The 21,864-nt window shown below is 55.1% G+C and overlaps 2 protein-coding genes across 2 annotated transcripts; both read left to right on the forward strand.

Moving 5' to 3' along the window:
• The first annotated feature begins 1,852 nt into the window (after positions 1-1,852).
• Positions 1,853-12,343, forward strand: ERLIN2 (ER lipid raft associated 2). Its single transcript, XM_032092288.1, has 11 exons — positions 1,853-1,998; positions 2,111-2,192; positions 2,458-2,504; positions 2,756-2,817; positions 3,421-3,546; positions 5,244-5,317; positions 5,701-5,759; positions 6,739-6,830; positions 7,132-7,221; positions 8,672-8,751; positions 9,759-12,343. The coding sequence occupies exons 1-11, from the start codon at positions 1,892-1,894 to the stop codon at positions 9,966-9,968; spliced, it is 1,029 nt and encodes a 342-aa protein (XP_031948179.1). The 5' UTR covers positions 1,853-1,891; the 3' UTR covers positions 9,969-12,343.
• Positions 12,344-13,339: 996 nt separating this feature from the next.
• PLPBP (pyridoxal phosphate binding protein) lies at positions 13,340-18,230 on the forward strand. Its single transcript, XM_032092289.1, has 8 exons — positions 13,340-13,455; positions 13,838-13,945; positions 14,391-14,426; positions 14,972-15,047; positions 15,428-15,562; positions 15,676-15,818; positions 16,288-16,386; positions 16,667-18,230. Exons 1-8 carry the CDS (start codon positions 13,360-13,362, stop codon positions 16,802-16,804), a joined length of 831 nt encoding a protein of 276 aa, XP_031948180.1. The 5' UTR covers positions 13,340-13,359; the 3' UTR covers positions 16,805-18,230.
• The last annotated feature ends 3,634 nt before the right edge of the window (positions 18,231-21,864 follow it).

Consider the following 21,864-nt stretch of genomic DNA (forward strand, 5'->3'; position numbering starts at 1 on the left):
GGCAGGACTGGTGAGCAGAGCTTTCCGCCCCACCGCTGCAGCTGCAGAGGTAACCTTAAACGCCAAAGCAGGAGCGGCGGGGACAGAGTTTTTCCAGCCCTATTCCCAGCTGTCAGGCAGTGATTAATGGCCAACAGCCTCGGAATTGCCTTTATTGCCAGCCCGGCATTGTTACTTGTGACAGCTAATGAGGGCAGACAGACTTTACACCGCGCCGCGCTCCGGCCCCACCGGACCCTCCCCGCACCGCAGGGACCGAGTGGGGCACGTCCCACCCGGGGCTGCCCGTGCCTGTCCTGGCCCTGCCCACAGCAGCCCCATCTCTGCCCGCATCCCGACCCAGGGCCTGCCCAGGTCCCATCCCGGCTCCATCCCCACGAGTCCGGAGCCACAAGCACCCAGAGACCCTCAAATTGTCTCACTTAACTCTGCAGAAAACCCCACAGAATATTTTGACAGGGGCAGAGGGATGAGGTAGGGATGAAGAAGTCTTCAAGTGCTGGAGAGAACTGGGTGCAATAAACCATTTATTCCTACAAAAAGCCCTGTTAAAATCCCGAGCGCCGCGGCACAGACACCACTGAATGTTCCTGGCCTCGGGTCCAGCAGTAATGATTTTTTTTGGCTTTTAGGTTTTTTTAGGATTATTACAAATAATATTTACCTTTGTGCTGGTTCACATCTTGATGCTGTTAAACACGTGGCCACAGCTGGTTTCCCGTTCAGGGCAGTGATATAGTGCCGGTGTTATGAAGCAAAACCTCTCCTGCAAGCCAGAACACCCCACATTTAAAAATCTATTACTTTTCAATATTCCATGGATGCATTTTGCTCCAGCTCAGAGCAATTTCCTAGTTTACCCTTATTAAACTGAGAGGGGCTGAGCAGAGGCTTGTGATTTATGAAACACATACTAGATTCATTAAAACCTTTAAAGATTTAATACATTTTATCAAGGCCCTAAATCTGGGCAAACGCCTTTAAAAAAACACCAACTACAGGGTGTTTTTCATCTCTGGCGCCCTTTTGCACTTATTTAAGAGCTGTAAAATTTGGATTGACAAATATCATGGATATTTCATTCCTTATTCCTAAATGGCGCTGAACCCTCCTGACAGGGTTGTTATATATAACCTCGGAGATCTATCACGAGTAAAGATCAAATCATTCTCCTTTATTGACCTTTTATACATCTCTCACATGGTTTTTAGGTCCGTTTCCACGATTACAGAGCTGGATGATTCCATGGTTCCTGGCCCATCCCGTTTCCTGCAATTGCCCGAACAAGGTCCGGACAGGGAACGGGGGGTTCCATGCGGGGGGCGTGGGGCGATGCCGGGGCGGTCAGAGAGGGGAGAACCCTTTGTGCGTGACAGAAAGAATTGAAAGAGGGGAAATTTAGGCTGGACATTGGGAGTCAGATCTCCAGGAGCGTTTGGACAATGCTCTCAGGGACACGGGGGGATTGTTAGGGTGTCTGTGCTGGGCCAGGAGCTGGACTGGATGATCCCGTGGGCCCTTTCCAGCTGAGGATCCTCTGTGGTCCTGCTGGGAAATGTCCCCGCCCGTGGATGGAACGGGATGAGTCTCGATGTCCCTTCCGACGCTTAACATTCTACGATCTGTGACTCCGTGGGTGCGGCACACCCCTCCACGCCGCCGTCCCGCTCTGTCCCCCCCGCCTGCACGGGGAGCGGGCTCTGGGGGGCCCCGCACCCCCAAACCCCTGCGGGGGTCGCGCTGCGGGAGCGAGAGGGTCTCGAACCCGCGACCTCCAGCGCCACATCCCCCGCTCCTCCATCGCCCTCTGGCGGCGGCGGCGCGGTCGCGCTGTGATGACGTCAGTGGCGCGCCGCCGGTGCCGCCGCCGGTGCCGCCGCCGGTGCCGGGCATGGCCCAGCTCGGTGCCATCGCCGCCCTCGCCCTCGGCGTCGCGGCCGCCGCGCTCCTGTCGGCCGTGCACAAGATCGACGAGGGGCACATCGGCGTCTACTATCGGTGAGACGGGCCCTGCGGGGAGAGAGCCGGGCCCCGGCCAGCCGCCGCTCACGGTTCTCTCTCTCTCTCTCTCTCTCTCTCCCCCCCTCTCCCCCTCTCGTTCCCTCCGCAGCGGCGGCGCGTTGCTGACCTCCACCAGCGGGCCCGGCTTCCACCTCATGCTGCCCTTCATCACGTCCTACAAGTCAGTGCAGGTGCTGCTGGGCCCGGGCCCGGGCGGGGCGGGCACCGGGGGAGCCCGGCTGGTCCCACGGGGCTGGGGGCGGCCGTGCCCGGTACCGGGGACGGGCGGCTCTCGGGCCGGTCCCGCTGAGCCTCGAACGAGGGACTGAGCGAGGCGGGTGCAGCTCCTGCTTTGGAGGGCCCCGGGGGGACGTGGCTGTGTCAGAGCCCCGTGGGCTGCAGGATTTGTGCCGGGAAAATCCCTCTCTTAAGCCTCTTTCCTTCGATCTCCTCCAGACCACGCTGCAGACGGACGAGGTGAAAAATGTCCCGTGTGGCACCAGGTGAGATGTTCAGCTCTTACCCCCCTACAGCCCTTCATCCCAGCTGGAAGCTCCTCAGAGACTGAACTTCTCTGCAGCCCCCAAACTGGGGTCACTGGGAGGCTCTGCAGGGCCTCCCCAGGACAGGGAGCCCACCCCGGGCGGGGGGGTCTGGGACGGTGCTGAGCAGGCTGGGGTGGATCCCACACTCATCCCACAGGAGCAAACTCAGCCTCCAGCAAACGTAACTTTTTGTTTTTCTCGCTTTGCAGTGGAGGAGTGATGATTTATTTCGACAGGATCGAGGTGGTGAATTTCCTCATCCAGAGCGCGGGTGAGTCACCAGTCCTGCCCCGGACACTCCCCGGGGGCTGTGCTGCAGGAACAGGAGGTGAAGAGGTTGTGGCTGTGTTTGGTTGGAGCCAGGCTGTACCACAGGTGTGCCCTGAGCTCCGGGTGTCACCTCTGACCTCGCTCTCCCGAGAATTTGGGGTGTTTATTGTTTCTTGCCTTTCTGATCTGCATTAACCCAGCTCCCCCAAGCTTTGTGCAGCATCGGGTTGGAGTAACGGGGTGTGCAGGGGGAGCCAAGGGGGCTGTGAGCACAGGCTCCTGGAGCCCAGGGAGAACGACCTGTGCAGCCTTTTCCCAAATCCTTGGGTGTTTAATGTGGGAGTGCCTGGCTCGGCAGGGAGCTCTGTGTGTGTGTGTGTGTGCAGACCCAGCACAGCCTGAGGGTGCTTCAAACCCTTCTATTGACAGAGCAGAGGACAGATATTGGTGGAGGCGTCGCAAAATGTCAGCAGTAAATAAACCTGCCCTGAGCAGAGGGTTTGAGGGCATTTCACAGCCCCTCAAGGTTTTCCCTGAGAGTGCTCAGCCTCCTTTCCCCGCTTCCCTTCCCTCCCTCCTCCATCCCCTCTCTCTCCTCTGCCAGTTTACGACATCGTGAAGAACTACACGGCCGACTACGACAAGGCCCTCATCTTCAACAAGATCCACCACGAGCTGAACCAGTTCTGCAGTGTCCACACGCTGCAGGAGGTTTACATCGAGCTGTTTGGTGAGCTGCCCCTGGGACTGGTGGTTCTGAGGGTTCTCCCCGTGGGCTGTTGGTGCAGAACCCGCAGCTGGTGGGCTTTTATCCATTAATCCCGTGTTTGCTCTGCTCAGAGGCGGGGTTGGTATCCAGCTGCCATCGTTTATCCGTGTTATCTTTTGGAGCTGAGTGCTTCAATATGTTGTAACAATAAACTCCAGCCCCAGCCCTGCCAGTAGCCTCCCTGTAGGGAAGGGAGCAGGAATTCTGTGGCATTCTCTGTGTGATTGAATCAGTCACAGGATTCTCTAATCCAGATGGAAGAGCCAGGCTGTGGCTCTTTGCTGTTACAGAAAGCCTGAGCAAGCACTCCCTGGCCAGAGGGTTCCATGAGCTCTGGGCTGTGCCCGTGGCTGTGGTGCCCATAAACCAGGAGTGTTGGCAGGAGCCTGCTGACCTTCCCAACAGGAAACCGGGCAGCACAGGGAGACACACAGCAGGAGAGGCTGAGGAGAAGCTGGGGTTTCTTGGTAGAATTCGTGCAGTGGCTGCCAATGCTGAGTGTTTTGTTTCTGGCTCTGGACTGACAGGAAATCCTTGCAGCCTTTCAGCACTCGGCAGTGCTGGCTGTGGGCGCAGAGCTGCTGGGAATGGTTTGGGACAGGATTTGTGCCTGAGAGAGCAGACTCCTGCTCTCTGTTCAGCCTGGGCTTTCCAAGGAGCCTGGCTTCCCCTTCCCACACAGGCTGCAGGCCTGGGGCTCGGACCCCCCCCGGTTCCCAGTCCCTGCTGGTGCTGGACGGGTTCCTGGCCAATGGAGACTCCAGATGTCGGCAGCTGCTGAAAGCACCCGCTCTGCACAGAAGGAACTTGCACAAACTCCCCTGGAACTCCTGCTCTGAGCTGCCTGGGTCTGGCTCAGGCTCTGCAGTGGGGCACAGCCCCTTTAAGCAGCCTCACGTCACCCTCTGCCCCCACATCTGCCAGCAGGTGCAGGGAACTGATAACAGCTGCTTCACAAACTCCTGGCTGGACTTCATTAGGAGCCTGAGTTCCAGATAGGAAACTGGGACCAAAGTAAACAATCCAGGAGTGTGATGTGATCCCTCTTAAGGCCATTACAGTTTGATTTTCCCTCTGCACTTCCCAGCAGGCCCCAGCTGGAAGCGCTGCCCTCCTTGGAGCTTTCATCAGAGCAGGGTTTTAGGTTGCGTATCCCTTTGAAATCCTCAGCTACGCTGGAGTTCTGGGACTCCCTGAGCCAGAGAGACATTACTGATGATTTTTGCAGCCTGTTAAAGTAACTGATGCTGCCATTTCCCATTCCTGCCTTTCCATTTCCTTTTTGTCCTCCTGGCACAGGTGCAGGCCAGAGTCGGTCAGGATTTACCACGTTACTTCAGGATCCAGTTGGGAAGTTCAGTGGGGAAGGGGGTTAGAGCACAGACTCCTTGTTGTAAAGATTCAGGAAGATTCCAAACCGCAGGTTTGGGGAAACTGGAGGGTTTCCTTTCATGCCTGCCATGTTCCTGTGGTGCGTCCCAAGGGTTGTTGCTGGGAGAGCTGGGAACCTGCCTCGGGGTCAGGCCAGCACTTCTACATCCAACTCCCATTTGTACTTTCCAGGGATAAGAAATGTGAGCCCTCCCAGCTCACTCTGGGTGCTGACAGCAAACTGCCCTGGGGGATGTTTCATTCCCTTTTCTTTTTCCCCCAATCAGATCAAATTGATGAAAACCTTAAACTGGCCTTGCAGCAAGACCTAACCACGATGGCCCCTGGATTAATTATACAGGTAATCAGGATTTGATTGAGATATTGAAGGTGCAGATTGTGAAGAGGGGAAAGGGCTAAAAGGAAACAAGAAACTGAGATTTGTTTAGGAAATTGCTTTGCAGCACAGATTTCATTGAACCTGAGGAGTGGGAACAGTGTCCTTCCTGTCTCCTCTCAGTTTTGATGTGTTGAGTTTCTCCTGAAGTTATTCTGGGTGCTGGTTTGCCCAGGTTACAATCTCTATCATGTCAGGAGATCCTTCAGTGCTGTTTCTCTGTGGATTTTGGGCCTGGTCACAGTTTGTGCAGCTCTGGTGGCAGAGCGTGCCCCAAGTGCCACCCCTGCAGTCCCAGGGGCCACTTGGCTGTTGGCCCATGTCCTCTTCTGTCTCCCTCTCTCCAGGCAGTTCGAGTTACAAAGCCAAACATCCCTGAAACAATCCGGAGGAATTATGAGCTCATGTAAGTGGCTTTGTGTTCCCAGAAGGATCCAGAAGGGCAGATTACCTTGGGATCTGGGGATTGGGGTGCCCTTGGCTCCTGGCCTCATGCTGCCCCTCGGGAAGGGGCTGCCGAGGAGCAGCACTGAGCCCTGGCTGGGCTGGCAGGGCCCTCACTTGGAGCCCTTGAGCACAGGAATGCTTTGCCCTGGGGCTCCTTCCCCTGGGCACTGGCCCTGTGTTCCAGAGCCCTCCTGGAGCTGTGGGTGACTGGCAGAGGGACGGATTTCAGCACTAATCCTGTTGTTTGACTGGGATGGAGAAACTGTTGATTCAACAGGCTGAAGACTCGCAAAGCTTTGAAATAACTTTCTTTGGCAGCACTTGACATGCTGATCCCTTTGCAACGCCCTGAGCCAGCTGCCTTCTCCTGCACTTGGTCAGTCAGACACGCCCGTGCTCCCTGAGCACGCTGCCAGCACTCTGTGCCGGCCAGGATGGGATCCCTCTCATCCATTCTGCTTCCCTGGCATTGCATGTCACCTTTGGGCTTGTGGTAAATCCTGTGTGGCGTGGTCATGGCAGGGGGTCCCAAATCAGCCTGTGTTCTGTTGCCATAAATACAGCAGGACGTGTTGAGAGAGACTCAGTTCCAGTGTCTCTTCCCTGGCTGGGAGCAGGGGCAGAGTTTTTTATTTATGTTCACTCTTTAAAAACTCATTAATGTAAATAAAAACCATTAAGATAGAAAAGGCAATAGGGCAGCCTGCAGGGAGTGTGTCACAGGGACTCACTGGAAAATCTTCCTGCTATGGAGGGGAGGAAAGAATGCTTTGGTTTAGGCAAGACGCTCTGTGCAGGTACCTGCCCTCACACTGCTGATCCCACCTGCCCTGGACACGTGCTGGAAGGAGGGGAGAGCCAGCAGCTCGTGCTGGGGATGTGCTGTGAATCCCACACCAGTGAGCCCCTGTTTTTAACTGGTTTCTCTTGCTCCCCAGGGAGAGCGAGAAGACAAAGCTGCTGATCGCGGCACAGAAGCAGAAGGTGGTGGAGAAGGAGGCAGAGACAGAGAGGAAGAAAGCCCTGATCGGTCTGTATGGGTGGGCTGGGAGAGGGAACGGGGGGGACAGGCAGCAAAGAGACCCCAGGCTCCAGAGAGGGGGAAGGGGTGCACTGGTTCGCTTTGGGACCTTCTCTGATCTGAAACTCCCTGAGAAGCTCAGGAGTGTTTCAGGTGGGTTCCAGCTTTGTTTTCTGCAGGCTGGAAATTCTTCCTACCATTTATTTCCACCTGAAGTAGGTGATGAGTGAGGATTTTCCAGGGTGAGGCTGCTTCTGGCGTTAGGAAGATGTGTGATGACAGTGTGGGTGTGTTCTTGTTTTCATTTCAGAGGCAGAAAAGATTGCACAAGTTGCTGAAATAACTTATGGACAGAAAGTGATGGAAAAGGAAACAGAGAAGCGAATTTCAGAGATTGAAGGTGAGTGGGGGGTGAGCTTTCCAGTAAGTAACTCCTGAAGCAGTTCACCAGGGAGCTCTTGAAGTGTGTGTTGGCTGTGTTCTTCAGTCCAGGCTGATGCTCCCAGGGGTGAAGTTCCTGACCAGAGGCAAGAACGGGAATTTCTTTGACAGCTGTGCTTCTTGAAACTCCCTTTCTCAAGGTGATCTTTGTAGGAGTTTGAACTCAAGGAGGTGTTCCCTCACCCATCTGATACGATGCTTTGCCAAGGAGACTCCAGGGCGTGGAGAGGGCTCTGCAATTCCAGCTCAGAAGTGGCAAGGCCTTTTTTCCCCTTACATTCATTATAGGCCCTGCCAAGCTTTGCAGAAGCCACTGAGGAGCCAATTAAGAGTTTTACAGATCAGCAGCTTCCCAGGAAGAAGTTCTTTGCAGAAATACAGTGGGGTTTATTTCCTATAACTCTGTCAGCCCATCAGTCTGGGTCTGTGCTGGCAGAGGATTCCTGCCTCTCTCTTTTTTCCTGGTGTCTGTGACTGGGCCCAGCCTCTCCTTTTAGCCCAAAGAGAGGAAGCTGTGGGCCAGACCATCCAGCTGTTTACATGATCTTTAAGTGCAGCAGCTCACAGGACTCCCTGCTAGGGGAAGTAAACAAATGGTTTATGCAGCTATGCAGCTCTCCAACCCAGACTGAGTGCTGCAATCGTGTGGCTCCATGCCTCGGGAGGAATGTCAGGAGAGGGGCAGGATTACACTCACTGGTACCCATCGTTATCACTGGACGGATACAGAGTCCGAGGGGGAAAAGGAGTGCAGTACAGAAACGGGAAGCATTGCTTTCCTTAAGTGTCTCTGCCAGGAGTCAGGAATTTCAGTATCCACAGAATCAGAGCCTTTGAGCAATTGTTGACAGAGCAGAGAAAAGCTCTCCAGCATCTGTCCAAGGGGCAGAGCCTGTAGAGGTTAAAATCCCCTGCTCTGCGTGCCAGAACCTTCATCTGCGTATCCCAGACCAAATCCCATCTGGGAATCATATCCACAGGCACAGACCTCATCTGCAGAGAGTGCTGGGCTGCTCAGGCTGTTCCTGGAGTCCTGGGCAAAGGCTGTGGGTAAATCCCACGTCTGCAGGAGAGCAGTTGCTGCGTTTCAGCACGAGAGTCAGCCCTGGCTCGAGAAGAAAGGCTGAGCTTGGCCCACGTGATGGGGATAATCAAACCCTGATGTGTGAGAAATTCTTTGAGCTCTGCAGTTGCAGATGCAATTCACTTATTAATGCTCTCGTCCTGCAGCCATTTAGCTGTAAATTGAGCTCCCATTTCTGGGTTTCCCATTTTGTTCCCTCTTCCCCTTGTTGCACCCCGTGCAGTTTAGATGTGGCACTGGCCCCTTTCTGAAGAGTTTCCAGCTGCAAACGGTGCTAACGTGGCTGGAAATAAAAATGTGACTCAGAGCATGTGTTTGCTTCCAGATGCTGCATTTCTTGCACGAGAGAAGGCGAGAGCTGATGCTGAGTGTTACACTGCTATGAAGGTGGCCGAGGCCAACAAGGTACTGTGCTTTCCTTTGTGGTGCCTCAGAGCAGGGCCCCGGGCTGTGGGGGAATGCTCAGCACAAGAGCAGGCAGCGATCATTGTTTAAGTCAAAAAGCACAACGGAGGCCATCTCCTCTCAGCAAAGCTTTTATCTGACTGAAACAATTAGATCCTTATTTGCAAGTTCCTTTTGTTCTCTGGACAGATCAGTGTCAGGGTATGTGAAGTCTCTGCTCTGCCAGGTGCTCACGGGCCGTGGCTCTCCGTAGATGGAATATCAGTTTCAGTGTTGCCCTTTCACGCTGTTGTGATGAGAAATGTGGTTTCATTCCAGTCTCAAGTTGGCAGGCAGTCAGAACAGGGAGATCTCCGGGGTGACAGGCAGGGGTAGAATAAACCACAGTGCAGGGAAAGAACAAATGGAGCTGGTCTCAGACACCCTGGAAGAGCCTCAGTACTGCAAAAGTAAAAACAACAAAAAGTCCAACCTGGAAACAGAAAAATGGCATGGATAGAATTGCCAGGTGAGCAAGTTCCCAGGACACTCCAGCAGGAAGAGTTTCAGTTCTGTGGTGGTCTGTGAGAAGGGCCAGAGGGCTGGGGTGTTTGTACACAGGTTTTGTGCCAGTTGTTCTGTCCTCTCTGTGACAATGTCGTTATCCTGAACGAATGAGCTCCTCTCACCCAGACACGCTCGTGGATCTGCTCCCTGGAAAACAGCCAGGGATATTTCCCTCCTCAGTAGTTCTCGTTGCAAGGGCTGCAGTGAGTGATGTGCTCTTGAGCATCTCCATCACGTTTGGATTGAGCGTTTTCCCCAGCTGCTCCCATCACTTTTCATTTTGCCATTTAGTCACTGGGATTTAGAGCTGCACTCAGCCTGGCTCTGGGCACTCTGTGTTTTCCCTGTGGAGGGCTGGCCATGCCTGCTGTGCTTGTGGAAAGTATGTGCCTCATGTGCTCATGGCAGGAATCTCCTTTTCCCGTATCTGAGCTGTTGTGACCCGTTTTCTCTCTGTGCAGCTCAAGTTAACTCCCGAGTACTTGCAGCTGATGAAGTACAAGGCAATCGCAGCCAACAGCAAGATCTACTTTGGCAAAGATATTCCCAACATGTTCATGGACTCTGCAGGGAGCCAGAGAAAATCTGCAGAGGGACTGGCAGAGGGAATCCAAGATGAGGACGGGGCAGGAACCAGCGAGGACACAAAACTACTTCATAACATCAACTGAAAAGAAAGATTTCTATTCGTTTTATATCAAAACATCATGAACTGGGAAATTCCTTTTTGTTTTCCCCCTTTCCTGTGCTGAAAGAGATGAATCAGATTTAATCCTTTCAATCTTTTGTATGACAATTAGACACAAGGACTTTGGTATTTATGGGGTGGGTTTTCTGGTAATTTCTAAGCTCCAGGTATGTTCTGTAGCTGCACCTCCCCAGCTCTTGGTCACACAGACCAAGGATTTGGGAGAGGCTGTCAGGGCTATCAGCTGGATGGGAACCTGATTTGGGATTGAGGTGGTTCATAGCTGTTGCAGGTAAAGAAATGTTGAGGGTTTGGAGGGAGGGGAATTGCTGCTACAACTTGTTTTGGGTTTTTTTCTTATTGAAAACTCCAAGTACTTTATTTCAGTCCCCTTTGAAAATAAGGTGCTAGATTTTGTACACTACAAGTGGCTGCTCGAGGCTGGGGCCAGTGGCAGGTGGCTGCCGAGCCCATGTGAGGTGACCCTACGAGGGACAGAGGCTCAGCTGGAATCCTGCAGGTTCCCACTCACCGGGGGGATCGAAGCCTTAGACCACAAGTCACGCAGGGAGTGACCCAAACTCTTCATTTTCTATGTCCTAACACGGCTTTGTTTTCTGTTTTTCATGTTTCTGTGGGGCACAGGAGAGTTTTCCCAGCAGTTCAGCTGCTGGGGGAGGGCGTGGGCAGCGTCCTGGAGTGCAGAGCTGGGTGGGATTTTCAGTGGAATGAGGCCACAGGCGTGGAAGTTGTCACAGTCATAGAAAACCAGGGAGGAAAGAATTTTTGTCTCAGGGACCCTGACTTTACAAAAGGCCGTGCTGGGGAGGAGCTGCTGGAGTGACCTGATGGTTTTTCAGCTCGTTACCTGCTCTGCAGGAGCAACTGGATCTCGGTGTTTACAGTGTCTGACTAGAAAAAGGACCTTCAGGTGAGCTGAAACGAGCAGAACTGAGCTCCTGTGGGATTGGGTCTGAATGGACCTTGTGGAAGGAAGGTTTTGTACTGGCCAAGGACAAACTGTGATTCTGAAAGGTCACGGGGCAGAGAAAAGCAGCTCTTCCTGAACTACCCAAAGATGGATTCCCCTTTTTCTCTCAGAACAATGTACCAGACCTTCCCCTCCAGAGAGCTGACCAGTTCCTCACATCCCAGATGCAAGGAGGAAACAGGGTTTTGTTTTCCACACATGCAAAATTTGAAGATAAAAATTCATGCCTAGAGAGAACATTTTTTTTTTTTTCCTACCTAATCCATCTGCATTTGGCAGCAGAGCCTGGTGCTTAATTGCTGATAAAATTTGAGGCCAATATCCTCATCTGAGGTGATGGCAGTGCTCGTTGTCAGAGACCAGCCTGGTGCATTTACAGGCTCCTGCCCCGAATTCTTGCTCCCCCCTACCCCTGGTCTCACTCTTCAGCGTTTAAATCTTCATCAATCTGTGTTACACTAAGAGAGCTCAGATGAATCTCAGCTCCTGGTTCCAGGGTTTTTACAGCAGTTTTCTCTTCCCTGTTGATGCTTGAAAATGCAAAATAGAAATTAAGCATCGGTTTCTGCTGGAGAAAAGTCCCCTCCTCTTTGTATTTCTTGGAAAATAGGAGCTAAGGGAAGTCCCATCTCCAGACCTCCATCAGACCCACAGTAGTCAACAACAGCATCCCCAGGGAGGCTGTGATATTCCTGACTCATAAATTGGTCTGTGCAGGGAGATTGTAACAGGGAATAGCAGAAGTTCAGCAATGAGGATGAGCTCATTTGAGATTGTTCTACGTTCGTGCTCAAGGTTTCCATCAGCAACTAACACCTCCTTTTACGCAAGTATTTTTCACTAATGGAAGGATGCAACTAAGCCAAAGTGGTATTATAAAGGCTTTTTTTTGTGTGTGATTTCATAGCAAGACAATAGCTTGGGATAAAGAGCTCTTAATGATTTTTGTTTTAATTAAAACCCTGACTGCTAAAGTATTAGTGTAATTTAGTTAAATTGTACTAAGAGTGCAGAAGCAAAGTTGAGAGTGTATCAGTCTTCACAAGCCAAAATCTGTTGTTGTGTCTTCATTCAGGTTTCTCCACTCTGTAAAATGTCCTGAATTTTCCGGAGTGGATCTGTCTCTCCATATAAACCTTTATTCCCTCTGTCTCTTTAACAGGCAAATTGTCCTGTTTCTCTAATCTTGAGATGAATATCTGAACTTTAAACCCACTCTACAGCAAAGGGAACAGAGGTTTGTGGCACTGCTGATACCTGGGAATGGCTGTGGGGAGCATGGAAATGCAGTCTTTGATCTTATGTACTGAATTCAAAGCCTTTTTATTTTGGTATTTGCTATGGCAATAAAATGGCCTTCAATTTTAGAATCTTCCAATTTTAATATCAGGATGAACTTTAGTATCACGTGTAGATGTATTTGCAGGGGAGGATTTTCCAGCGAGGGGACGTGGAGGCCGCCGGTGGGCATGGGGAGCGGTGGGGTGCTGGGGGTCGGTGCTGTGCCCCTGCACGGGACGGTTCCCCCTTTCCAGTGAGGAGGAGGAGGAGGAGGAAAGTGGAAGAAGAAAGGTCAGAGGTGTCCATGTCCAAGGAATCCCGTGTCTGTCAACCCCTGCTTTGCTAAGGAATGAGTGAAAAACACAGGAACAAGACTGGAGCGGCAAACACCTCGGATTTGGTAAAGTTTGCAGAAAATCCTTGTCGTGTTTTACCAGACAAAGGGCAGGAACCTTCTGGGTGTTTTTACCCAGCTGTGTAAACACTGAATCTGCAGAGGGACAGTGAAGTTCTGCACATTAAGACAAATATTTGGGTTAATGGGTTCCAGCTGGCAGTTTCCCGTTCTTCCCCCGTCAGTGGCCGCGATGAAGCCGGGCATTGTCCCGGCCCCTCCAGCTGCTCTCGGGCTCTGTGGCCGCGCTCCAAGCGCTCCCCAGCACTGCCCGCCCTCAGACTGGGCCTGCAGGACAAGCACGGTCCCTGCCTTGTTTTTATAACGCTTTTTTCTCCCCGAAATAATTGAAATTCACACCCTTGGGAGGCTGCTCCTCATGCAGGGATAAGAACCTAATTTTGGAGGGTGGAGGGTGGCCGGGACTGGAACAGTGGGGCGGGATGGGTGGCAGCGCTCGCGCCCGTTACTCAGGCCGTGATTTGGATTTGTGGCCAGAACGCGGAGCCCCGGGGGAGCCCCGGGGGAGCCCCGGGGGAGCCCCGGCCGGGCCTCGCTGTCCCCCGGGGCCGCCATGGCGCCGGCGACCTTCCCAATATGGCGCCCCCGCCCCTCCCATTGGCCGGCGGCGGCCGGCGGAGCGATCTGATTGGCGGCGGGGCGGGGGCGGGGCGGGTGTGTGGCGGAAGCGGCCGCGGGCGGGCGGGGATGTGGAGAGCGGGCATGGCCGCCGGGGACGGGCTGGGCCCGGCGCTCCGCGCCGTCACCGAGCAGGTGCAGCAAGCGGCGGCGCGGCGGCCGCAGGTGAGGAGGGCACGGGGGGCAACCCGGGGAGGTCCGCGGGTCGCTGCCATGGCGACAGGGCCTCCATCACCGTAGGGACGGGCCCGCGCCTTGGGGACAGGTTACCGGTGACCGTGGGGACAGACCCGCGGTGCGACCGGGACAGGTCCCACCGTGGGAACAGACCCTCAGTGCCCCAGGGACGAGCACACCACGGATCTGGGTGTTTGAAACCCCCAGCAAAGGAGCCAGCACCCCACTATCGCGACAGGCCTCCCTTCTGCTCGTCCCGGCGCTCCCCCAATAGGGCCGGGCCCCCTTCGTCCTCCCCTCAGCGGCCCCGGCCGGGGGTGCCCGGAGCTGGGCCCGGGGTCCCCGTGCTCACCCCGCCGTGCTCCCGCAGGGGCTCCCGGCCGTGCAGCCGCGGCTCGTGGCCGTCAGCAAGACCAAGCCGGCGGAGATGGTGATGGAGGCCTACAGCCACGGGCAGCGCAGCTTCGGGGAGAACTACGTGAGTCGGGGGTCTGAGGGGCTGGGAGAGGGTCAGCAGGGCTGGGAAAGGGCCCCCTGTTGAGGGCATGGAATCCCAGCATCATTCCAGGTGGAAAAGCCCTCCAAGGTCATGGAGCGCAACCCGTGCCCGATCCCCACGTTGTCACCCAGCCCAGAGCACTGAGTGCCACAGCCAGTCTTTCCTCGGACACCTCCAGGGATGGACGCTCCAACACCTCCCTGGGCAGCCCCTTCCCGTGTTTAATGACCCTTTCTGCGAAGAAATTCCTCCTGGTGGCTCGGGGCGGGCTCGGGGCAGCCCGGTTTAGGTGGCTCTGTGGGTGACAGCATTATTCCCTGGCCCCGTGTTTTTGAGGCTCAGGTTGGCCCCAGGAACACACATCCCAAGGACACCAATCCAATGCCTGCTGTGGGTTTAACGGAGTTCTCCTTCATTCTCCCAGGTTCAGGAGCTGCTGGAAAAGGCTTCAGACTCCAGAGTAAGCACACAGTTCCCTTTGTGTTTTCTCTCCATGTATAGCTGTGTCCTAAGAGCTGTTCAGTCAAAGTCCTGGGGTTTGTTAGGGATTTGGTTGGATCCTTATCTTTGCAGATAAATGGTGGGTTATTCCTGGCTCACTGCCTCTGCCCCCTTCCCCCTCCTGCCTTGCTGGCTCCAGAGGAGTCTGGGAATACATGAGCCTTAGTCATGGTTTGTCTACACAGTGCTTTGCCTTTTGTGCTCTCTTTAGGAGAAGCACAGCCCTTGCTGAAAAAGAAACGTTAACACTCAGTTTGGAGAAAATATTATTTAATGACTGTTGCAAAAGAGCTTTGCCTTCACTGTTCCCATGGACAGCATTCCCTGCAGCCACAGCCCCATCCCTCTCCAGGCTGTGCAGCACAACCACAAGCTGAGTCTTTCAGGGTCAACAAACAAAGAAATTGGGCGTCTGGTATTTGGTTGTGGGCAAGCTAAGACTGAAGTGTTGTATGGGGGAAGAGGGAATTGCTGTTCCAACCTGAGTGTTCTCTCTGCTTTCAGATTCTGTCGTCTTGTCCAGACATCAAGTGGCATTTTATTGGCCACCTGCAGAAGAACAATGTCAACAAGCTGATCGGTAAATCCTGGTTGATTTTATGTGGGCAATGGTCTTCCAGAGTTCAGATGTGTCAGGGGAGGGTTAGGGTGGATATCAGGAAAAGGTTCTTCCCCCAGAGGGTGGTCAGGAGCTGCCCAGGCTGCCCGGGGAATGGGCATGGCCCCGAGGCTGCCGGAGCTCCAGGAGTGTCGGGACAGCGCTGCCAGGGATGTCCAGGCTGGGATTGTTGGGGTGTCTGTGCTGGGCCAGGGGTTGGACTCAATCATCCCTGGGAGTCCCTTCCAGCTCAGGATATTCCGTGATTCTCTGAAACAATAACCGTGAACTCACAAATGCCTGCTGTTGGTACAAACAATCCCATGCCAGCAGAGCTCTCTCAGCCTGTGTTTTCTCCCCAGCTGTCCCAAACCTGTTCATGTTGGAAACGGTGGATTCTGTGAAACTGGCAGACAGAGTCAACAGCTCGTGGCAGAAAAAAGGGTCATCCCAGAAGCTGAAGGTCATGGTGCAAGTTAACACCAGTGGGGAGGACAGTAAGTGGCTCTTTGTGACATTTGTCCTGCTGGCTTGACAGGGAACTTGACCAGGACGGGCTGAAAGCGTTTCTCTGGCAGAGCTGGGCACAGATCTCCCTGGTTTTTTCCAGGCAAGCATGGCCTTCCCCCCGGAGACACCACAGCTGCCGTGGAGCATGTCATCAACAAGTGCCCCAGCCTGGAATTTGTGGGGCTGATGACCATTGGCAGCATCGGGCATGACCTCAGTAAGGGGCCAAATCCTGACTTTCAGGTAAGATTTTCTCATAGAAAATGTCACTGTGGGCTGGTTTCCTGTTACAGTTTGTCTGTCCCAGTCAAACCAGTCCAAGTCAAGCTGTAGGGAGGTAGGAACACCTTGTGCAGGATAGCACAGAGCCCTCAGTACCAGTGTCAGTGCAGGTGTGAGGCTTCTTTCTGCAGAGTATTTCTCCCATCCCTCCTCTGAAGCTGCAGCCAGGATGTTGGCAGGGCTACCTGTGCAGCAGTTGCTGTCCTGGAGCCCCTGGTCCAGGTGAGAGTTCAGCCTCCTCTGTGTTGTCAGGAAATCTGGGAAATCTCCAGATGCTGTTCCGGTGCTTCTGTGGGAAGTGTGGGAATTGCACATCCCGTGTGAAGGACGCTTCAGGGACGGGCAGGAATCGGGATCTGTGTCACCCTGGAAGGGAGCTGGCGTGGCTGTCCAGGTGTGTGACCCTGTCCTGTCCCCTCGTGCGCTGCAGGTGCTGCTGTCCCTGCGGCAGGAGGTGTGTGAGAAGCTCAATCTGCCCGTGGAGAAGGTGGAGCTGAGCATGGGCATGTCCACGGACTTCCAGCACGCAGTAAGTGCATTCCTGCCCCTTCCCTCAGGGAACAAACATGCCTGCACCCCAAATTCCAGCCCAGGTGCCACCCAAACAGGCCTCTAAGGCTTCCCCTTGGATGGAGATCCCAGTGCAGCTCTCCCGGTCCTGGGGGAGATTCCTGGGATCAAACCAACCCCTGGGTGTAGCTGTGGGTGATGGGTCTGTGGGGAACCATCCTGTGGTGTGGTGGGCGTCCAGGCTAGGCCATGGGGCGGTGGCAGCCCTGCCCTGACCTCCTCCTCTCTGTCTCTTCCAGATAGAGGTTGGCTCTACAAACGTCAGGATTGGGAGCACTATTTTTGGAGAGCGGGATTATTCCAACAAAGCCATCGGGGGCAAGGCCCCTGCTGGAAGTAAAGGCCAAACAGAGGCCGTGACAGTGCAGGGGCACTAAAGGGAAAACAAGTGGCCTCACCAGAGGAGAGACCTCGCTGCGGGAGACCTCACTATGCATTTTACCTCCCTCCGTGTCAGCACCCGATCCTGGTGGTGAGAGGGAATTCCTCGGAACAGAGGCCAGAAATGCCTCAAATCATTGTGATTGTAGAGTACCCTTAGAAACTGGAAATCTTTATAACCAACAAATGACAAGGAAATTGAGGGTTGGAAGTGGCTGTGGTGTCTTGGTTCCTCAGGGTCATCAAGGACAGAGACTTTGGGGTAACTGGGTTGGACAAACAAGTGTTTGTCAGGCTGGAGCTGCTGCTGAGCAAGGTAGGTGTCACTGCAGCAGTGCTGGTGTTTTCACTAAGGACTAAAAACTTCATTGAACACGTTGTGATCTTGCCAGAAACCTGTAAATGTTTCCCCAAATACAAGTTTTGCACGTGGGGTGGTTATGTAGGAGCTGAGGTAGGGCTGTGCTGTGACACGGGAGAGGCCGTGGCCATGGCAAGGGGGTGACTGACAGGCACAGGGGACTGTGAGGAGCTCAGCTGCCACTGTGGGTCCATGGTGTGATGTTTTGGCTGCACATCACCAGTGTGGGAGTGTCTTTTCGGCTCAGTTTTGTCCTTTTCAGGCTGACACTAACTTTTCCCATGGCTCTGTGGCTGCCCAGATCTGGGATGCTTTCCCTCTTCCCTTCCTTTCCCCTCCTCTGTTGCTGCCTAATAGTTTTGATGCTGTTTTTTGGTCAGAATGGGGGTTTTCTGCCAGGCCTCTGCTTTGCCACCAGCTTGCTGCTGCTTTCCAAGGTGAGTCCCTGATGGTTTGGTGCCTGTGCCATCCCCTCTACACCTATGTGAGGATAATGCTTGGCGCAGGGCAGCAGGGAGATTTCCTTGGGAAAATACTTCAGAAAAGGAAGTATTATTGTCCCACTGCATTCTGGGTTCCTGAAAAAAAATTGTTTGGCCACTGAGAGCTGCTGGGCTGTGTCCTCTAACATCCTTTCCTGCACTTGGAAGAGGGAAATGGGACTGTCACTGCAGTAACTTTCCTTCAGGTGTGAGCAGAAGCTCCTGCGTCGTCCTGTGTTGTTTGGCCAGTCTCACAACCTGTGTTACAGCTGATTTTTGGGCTTTGTATCTGCTAAGAGGAGGAGAGCTCGGCTGCCAGCAGGAACATCCTCCCCAGGCTTTGCTCTGTGTGCGTGTGGTTAAATCTCGCTGTTGGTTTCACTCTATAAAAGCTGAATGTAAATGAAAAGAGTCAACTCCAACACCAACCTGTCGTAGCTCCGTGGCTTAGAAGCGACGTGGGGTCGGAGCCGCCCTCCTCACGCTGCACCGTGTGTGGTTCCATAGTCTAGTAATAAACAGTGATGAGTTTTAATGCCATCTGTGCCAACTCTAAAGCTATTAAAGATGTTATTTTTATGTTCCAGCGTGGTGAATAAATGCCCCGAGCTGCCCCTGGAGCTGTTTCCCCAACCTGGAGCCGCTGTTGGAGCTGGGGCGGAGGGAGGAGGGTGGTTGAAAGGCAACTGAGACGGAGCTGGCAAAGAAAGTGAAGCGGGTTTTGATCGGGAAGGTCGGGAAGTCGCTGCCGCGCTGGGCGGGATGTCGTGTGTCGCGAGCTGTCCCCGGAGGAGCCTCTGGGTGGCGCTGCCGGGTCACGGGTCCCAAAATCGCCTGGAGCGCACCTGGCTCAGGTGCACAGCGCCTGCCGAAACCTTCGGGGCTCCCGCGGCTCTGGCGGCCTCCGTGCGCGGGGCTGCGGCAGGGCAGGGGTCTCGGTGGCCCTGGGGATGCACTTTGCCACAGGACACCTCTCTCGTCCCGCCGGGCTGGTCCAGGTGGCCATCGGGGAGCAGCCCAGGTGCTGTGCTGGGGACAGCCCGAGCTGGGCTGTGACAAGGCTCTGGAGAGGAGGGGGGATCTGCGAGAGCTTCTGCTCCTTCCCCTGCAGCTGCTTCTCCTTCCCATGGAGCTTCCAACTGACTTTTCTCATCATGTCCAGAAGGTTTGCTAGGCTTCCCACGTGTCCGAGCCTCCCCGAGGCCGGAGCAGAGGGCACTGCCCACAGGCACCTCCCGAGGCACCCACCTGGAGCCTGAGGCGGGAGGGTGCGGGAATGCGGCGTCAGTGACACCGGACACCTGTCCGGGGGCGTGGGGCGCAGACCACCCGCTCCGTCCGCAGAGGTCACCCGGCAGATGGGAGCTGTTGGTCGCTGGAGTGGAGCCAACGGGCCGCAGATGAAAGACTCCCCGGCCTCTTAATGAACCGCGCGGAGCCTCAGCCCCCCGCGCCCCCGGCTTGGTTTACATCCATCAAAGCCCCGGGCCAGGCTGGGAGCAGCAGCGCTCGGGCTCCCCCCGCCCGCCACTGTCACTGTCAATATTTGCCTTGGAGGACGGCGTCCGGCAGACGGTCCGGTGGCCGATGGCGCAGGCGTCGTTCCCTCTGGAGCAAAGGCATGGCCCCAGGATTCCCAGCAGTCCCCTGAGGTCACCCTTGTTTCCACACTGGCCCTTGGATGTGGGCTGACCAGGATGAGCCCCCAGAGCCTCAGGACTTCGCATGCACTATGGTGAAAAACTTCCTGGGGGCTTGGAGCGCATCCATGGGCAGACTTGGCTGCCTCTAAGAGGAGTAAACCCGTTGATGATGTTGGACAGGGTGATCTGCTGCTGCTCCTTCTTCTCTGGCTCCTGGGAAATGGGTCATCCTCATCCTCGGCGAAGCACCAGTGCCAAAGCAGCAAAGATCAGGAGCTGTGGGTCAGCTCCCGGGTGCTGCGGGCAGGTGGGAGCCCGGGACACCCAGAGCAGCTCGGCCGAGGCGGATCCCACTACAGCCCTTCAAAGTGGAAAGTGTGTTTATTTCTGGGATATCGGCTTTCCGGCAGGAAGGACGGCCACTGCCAAGGTTTTTATTGGATCCCAGTGAAAGGAATTGAGAGAGTCTCGTGCTTGTTGTCTTTCCCTGCGCCTGCAGTAGTTAAGGAGGTTTTTTACCTTTGAGTGGGAGGGAGGGACACAGGGATTTGGCATCCAGCACTGTGGTGATGGAGTTTCAAACGGGTTGCTTTGTCTCCTGGGCCAGAGGCATCAGGAGGGGTCAGGGCTGGAAAAGCATGGAGAGGGGCTTGGAAGCAGTTGAAAGAACCTGAACTCCATCGGGCTCAAAGCATGTGGAAAGTGTTGCTTGAGCTCCTCTTCTCCAAGCAGGGCTGGAGCAGGGTATTCCACACATCCTGATTTGGACAAAGTTCTCACTGTTCTTGGAGGGAATTTAGAGACCAAAATTCTGAAGAGCAGGCACAGCAGTTTGATTGCTTCAGCGTGTCATGGATGCAACTCCAGTGCTGGTACTGGAGCTCCTGGAGATGAGGATTTCTTAATTTAGGGTTCATCCAGTGAAAGGAGGTGGCTGAGCCCTGTACCCTGATGCATTTTGGGGTGTCCCTGTGTGGTGCTGTTGTGAGCGCCTGAGACAAGGAGTCTCTTCTCCCTTGTGGGAATGCCCAGGGAGAGCAGCAGGCTCCAGCTGGAGGCTCATCCCCTCCAGAAGGAGGGAAGCCACTCTTGCTCTGCAGTGCTGGAAGCGGGAGGCCCCACTCACCACGCGGGGGTTTGGGAGGGTTCCGTGCTGTGCTGATGCTCACAGGATCTCAGAGCGGATACTGGACACAAGCAGTTTCCTGTTCCTCTTCCAGCTTCAGCTGCAGGATCTGGGACCAGCAGAGAATCAGAGAATATTTTGAGTTGGAAGCGACCCACAAGGATCATTGAGCCCAACTCTCGGCCCTGCACAGGACAATCCCACCCTGTCCCTGAGACCCTTCTGCAGAGGCTCCTTGAGCCAGGAGTGTCATGGGCTGGGACTCGCTCCTGGGGCAGCACTGTTCCACAGTGTGGGGGGACGGGGGCGGCCCCACAAGCAACGGGACCGGTGGGTACAGATCCGGAAAGGGAAAATTCTGCTCAGTGGAAAAAGGGGAGGGGGGAGGTAAAAAGACGGAAATATGTGGGACACCTCATTGTCTCTTTTACTCGAGGATGATGCCGGTCTCCAGGGCTCTGGGGTCCTGCAGCTGACCCCCCGTGCCAAGGTGGAAGGTCTGTGGGGGTGTGACTGGCCATGGAAGAGCCCTTGGGGACACAGTCCTTGTCCCTGCCTGGGTGGAGGCAGCGGGTGCCCGGGCTCGGAGCTCTGAGGGCACCAGGCTCTTATGCTCCCAACCAAGAGCACACGTGGGAGCGGCCTGGAGTGCGAGCTGAGCAGCATCTCTGCTCCCCGGTGCCCACTGCCACGGCGAGTTGCATTTATTTGGAGAGAGGAGTAAATTTCTTTTCCCCTCCAGGAACTATTGGTCCTGGAGAGAAACCGCACTCCCAGCGAGGTCTTGTTGTCCTTCCATGACCCTTTTTGTCCTCTCCCTGGTACGAAGTCCCACAGACTTCATTGCCGGCTTTTGATCCCTTTTGATTTGACGCTGCAGCGAGCCGTGGCCTCGGAGAAGCCGAGCCCCGGGCAGACGAGAGGGAGCGGGGACGTGGGAGGGGGGAGCGGGAAGAAAAATATTGAACTTAGTGTGAAAAGCAGTGAAGCAAACAGGGAAGCCGAGGGGGACGAGTGCTCACTGCAGAGCAGAGGCTGGGAGTGAACTGTGTGAGTTTCTGCAGGGAGTTCCTCCGCGGCGCGGGGTCCCGGGGAGCAGCGGGAGACCGCAGAACTCCCGTATGCAGAGGATCTGCTGGGCCCGCGTGTGTGTCCCCACTGTGGACACGGCACCCTGTGCTTGTCACGGCCGGGATGTCACAGCGAGGCACCGCAGGCTGTCCGCGTGGACCGCGTGGGCTCTGACCCACGCAGGGCTCCAGCTCGGCCCCGGGGTGGGGAGCAGCCGGAGCCCTCCGGGGGGAGCGCAGATCCCCAGCTCTGGTCCGTGGGGACCCCACGGGGCTCCGGCCCCTGCCCGCGGCAGTCCCGCTCTGCTCCTTGTGGGTCTCCCCCGCTCCTCCACGCCGGTGCCGTCGGGGGGGCCGAGCCGCTGCCCTCGGCG

This window comes from Corvus moneduloides, chromosome 27 (assembly GCF_009650955.1).
Source record: "Corvus moneduloides isolate bCorMon1 chromosome 27, bCorMon1.pri, whole genome shotgun sequence".
In the NCBI taxonomy this organism is placed as follows: Eukaryota; Metazoa; Chordata; class Aves; order Passeriformes; family Corvidae; genus Corvus; species Corvus moneduloides.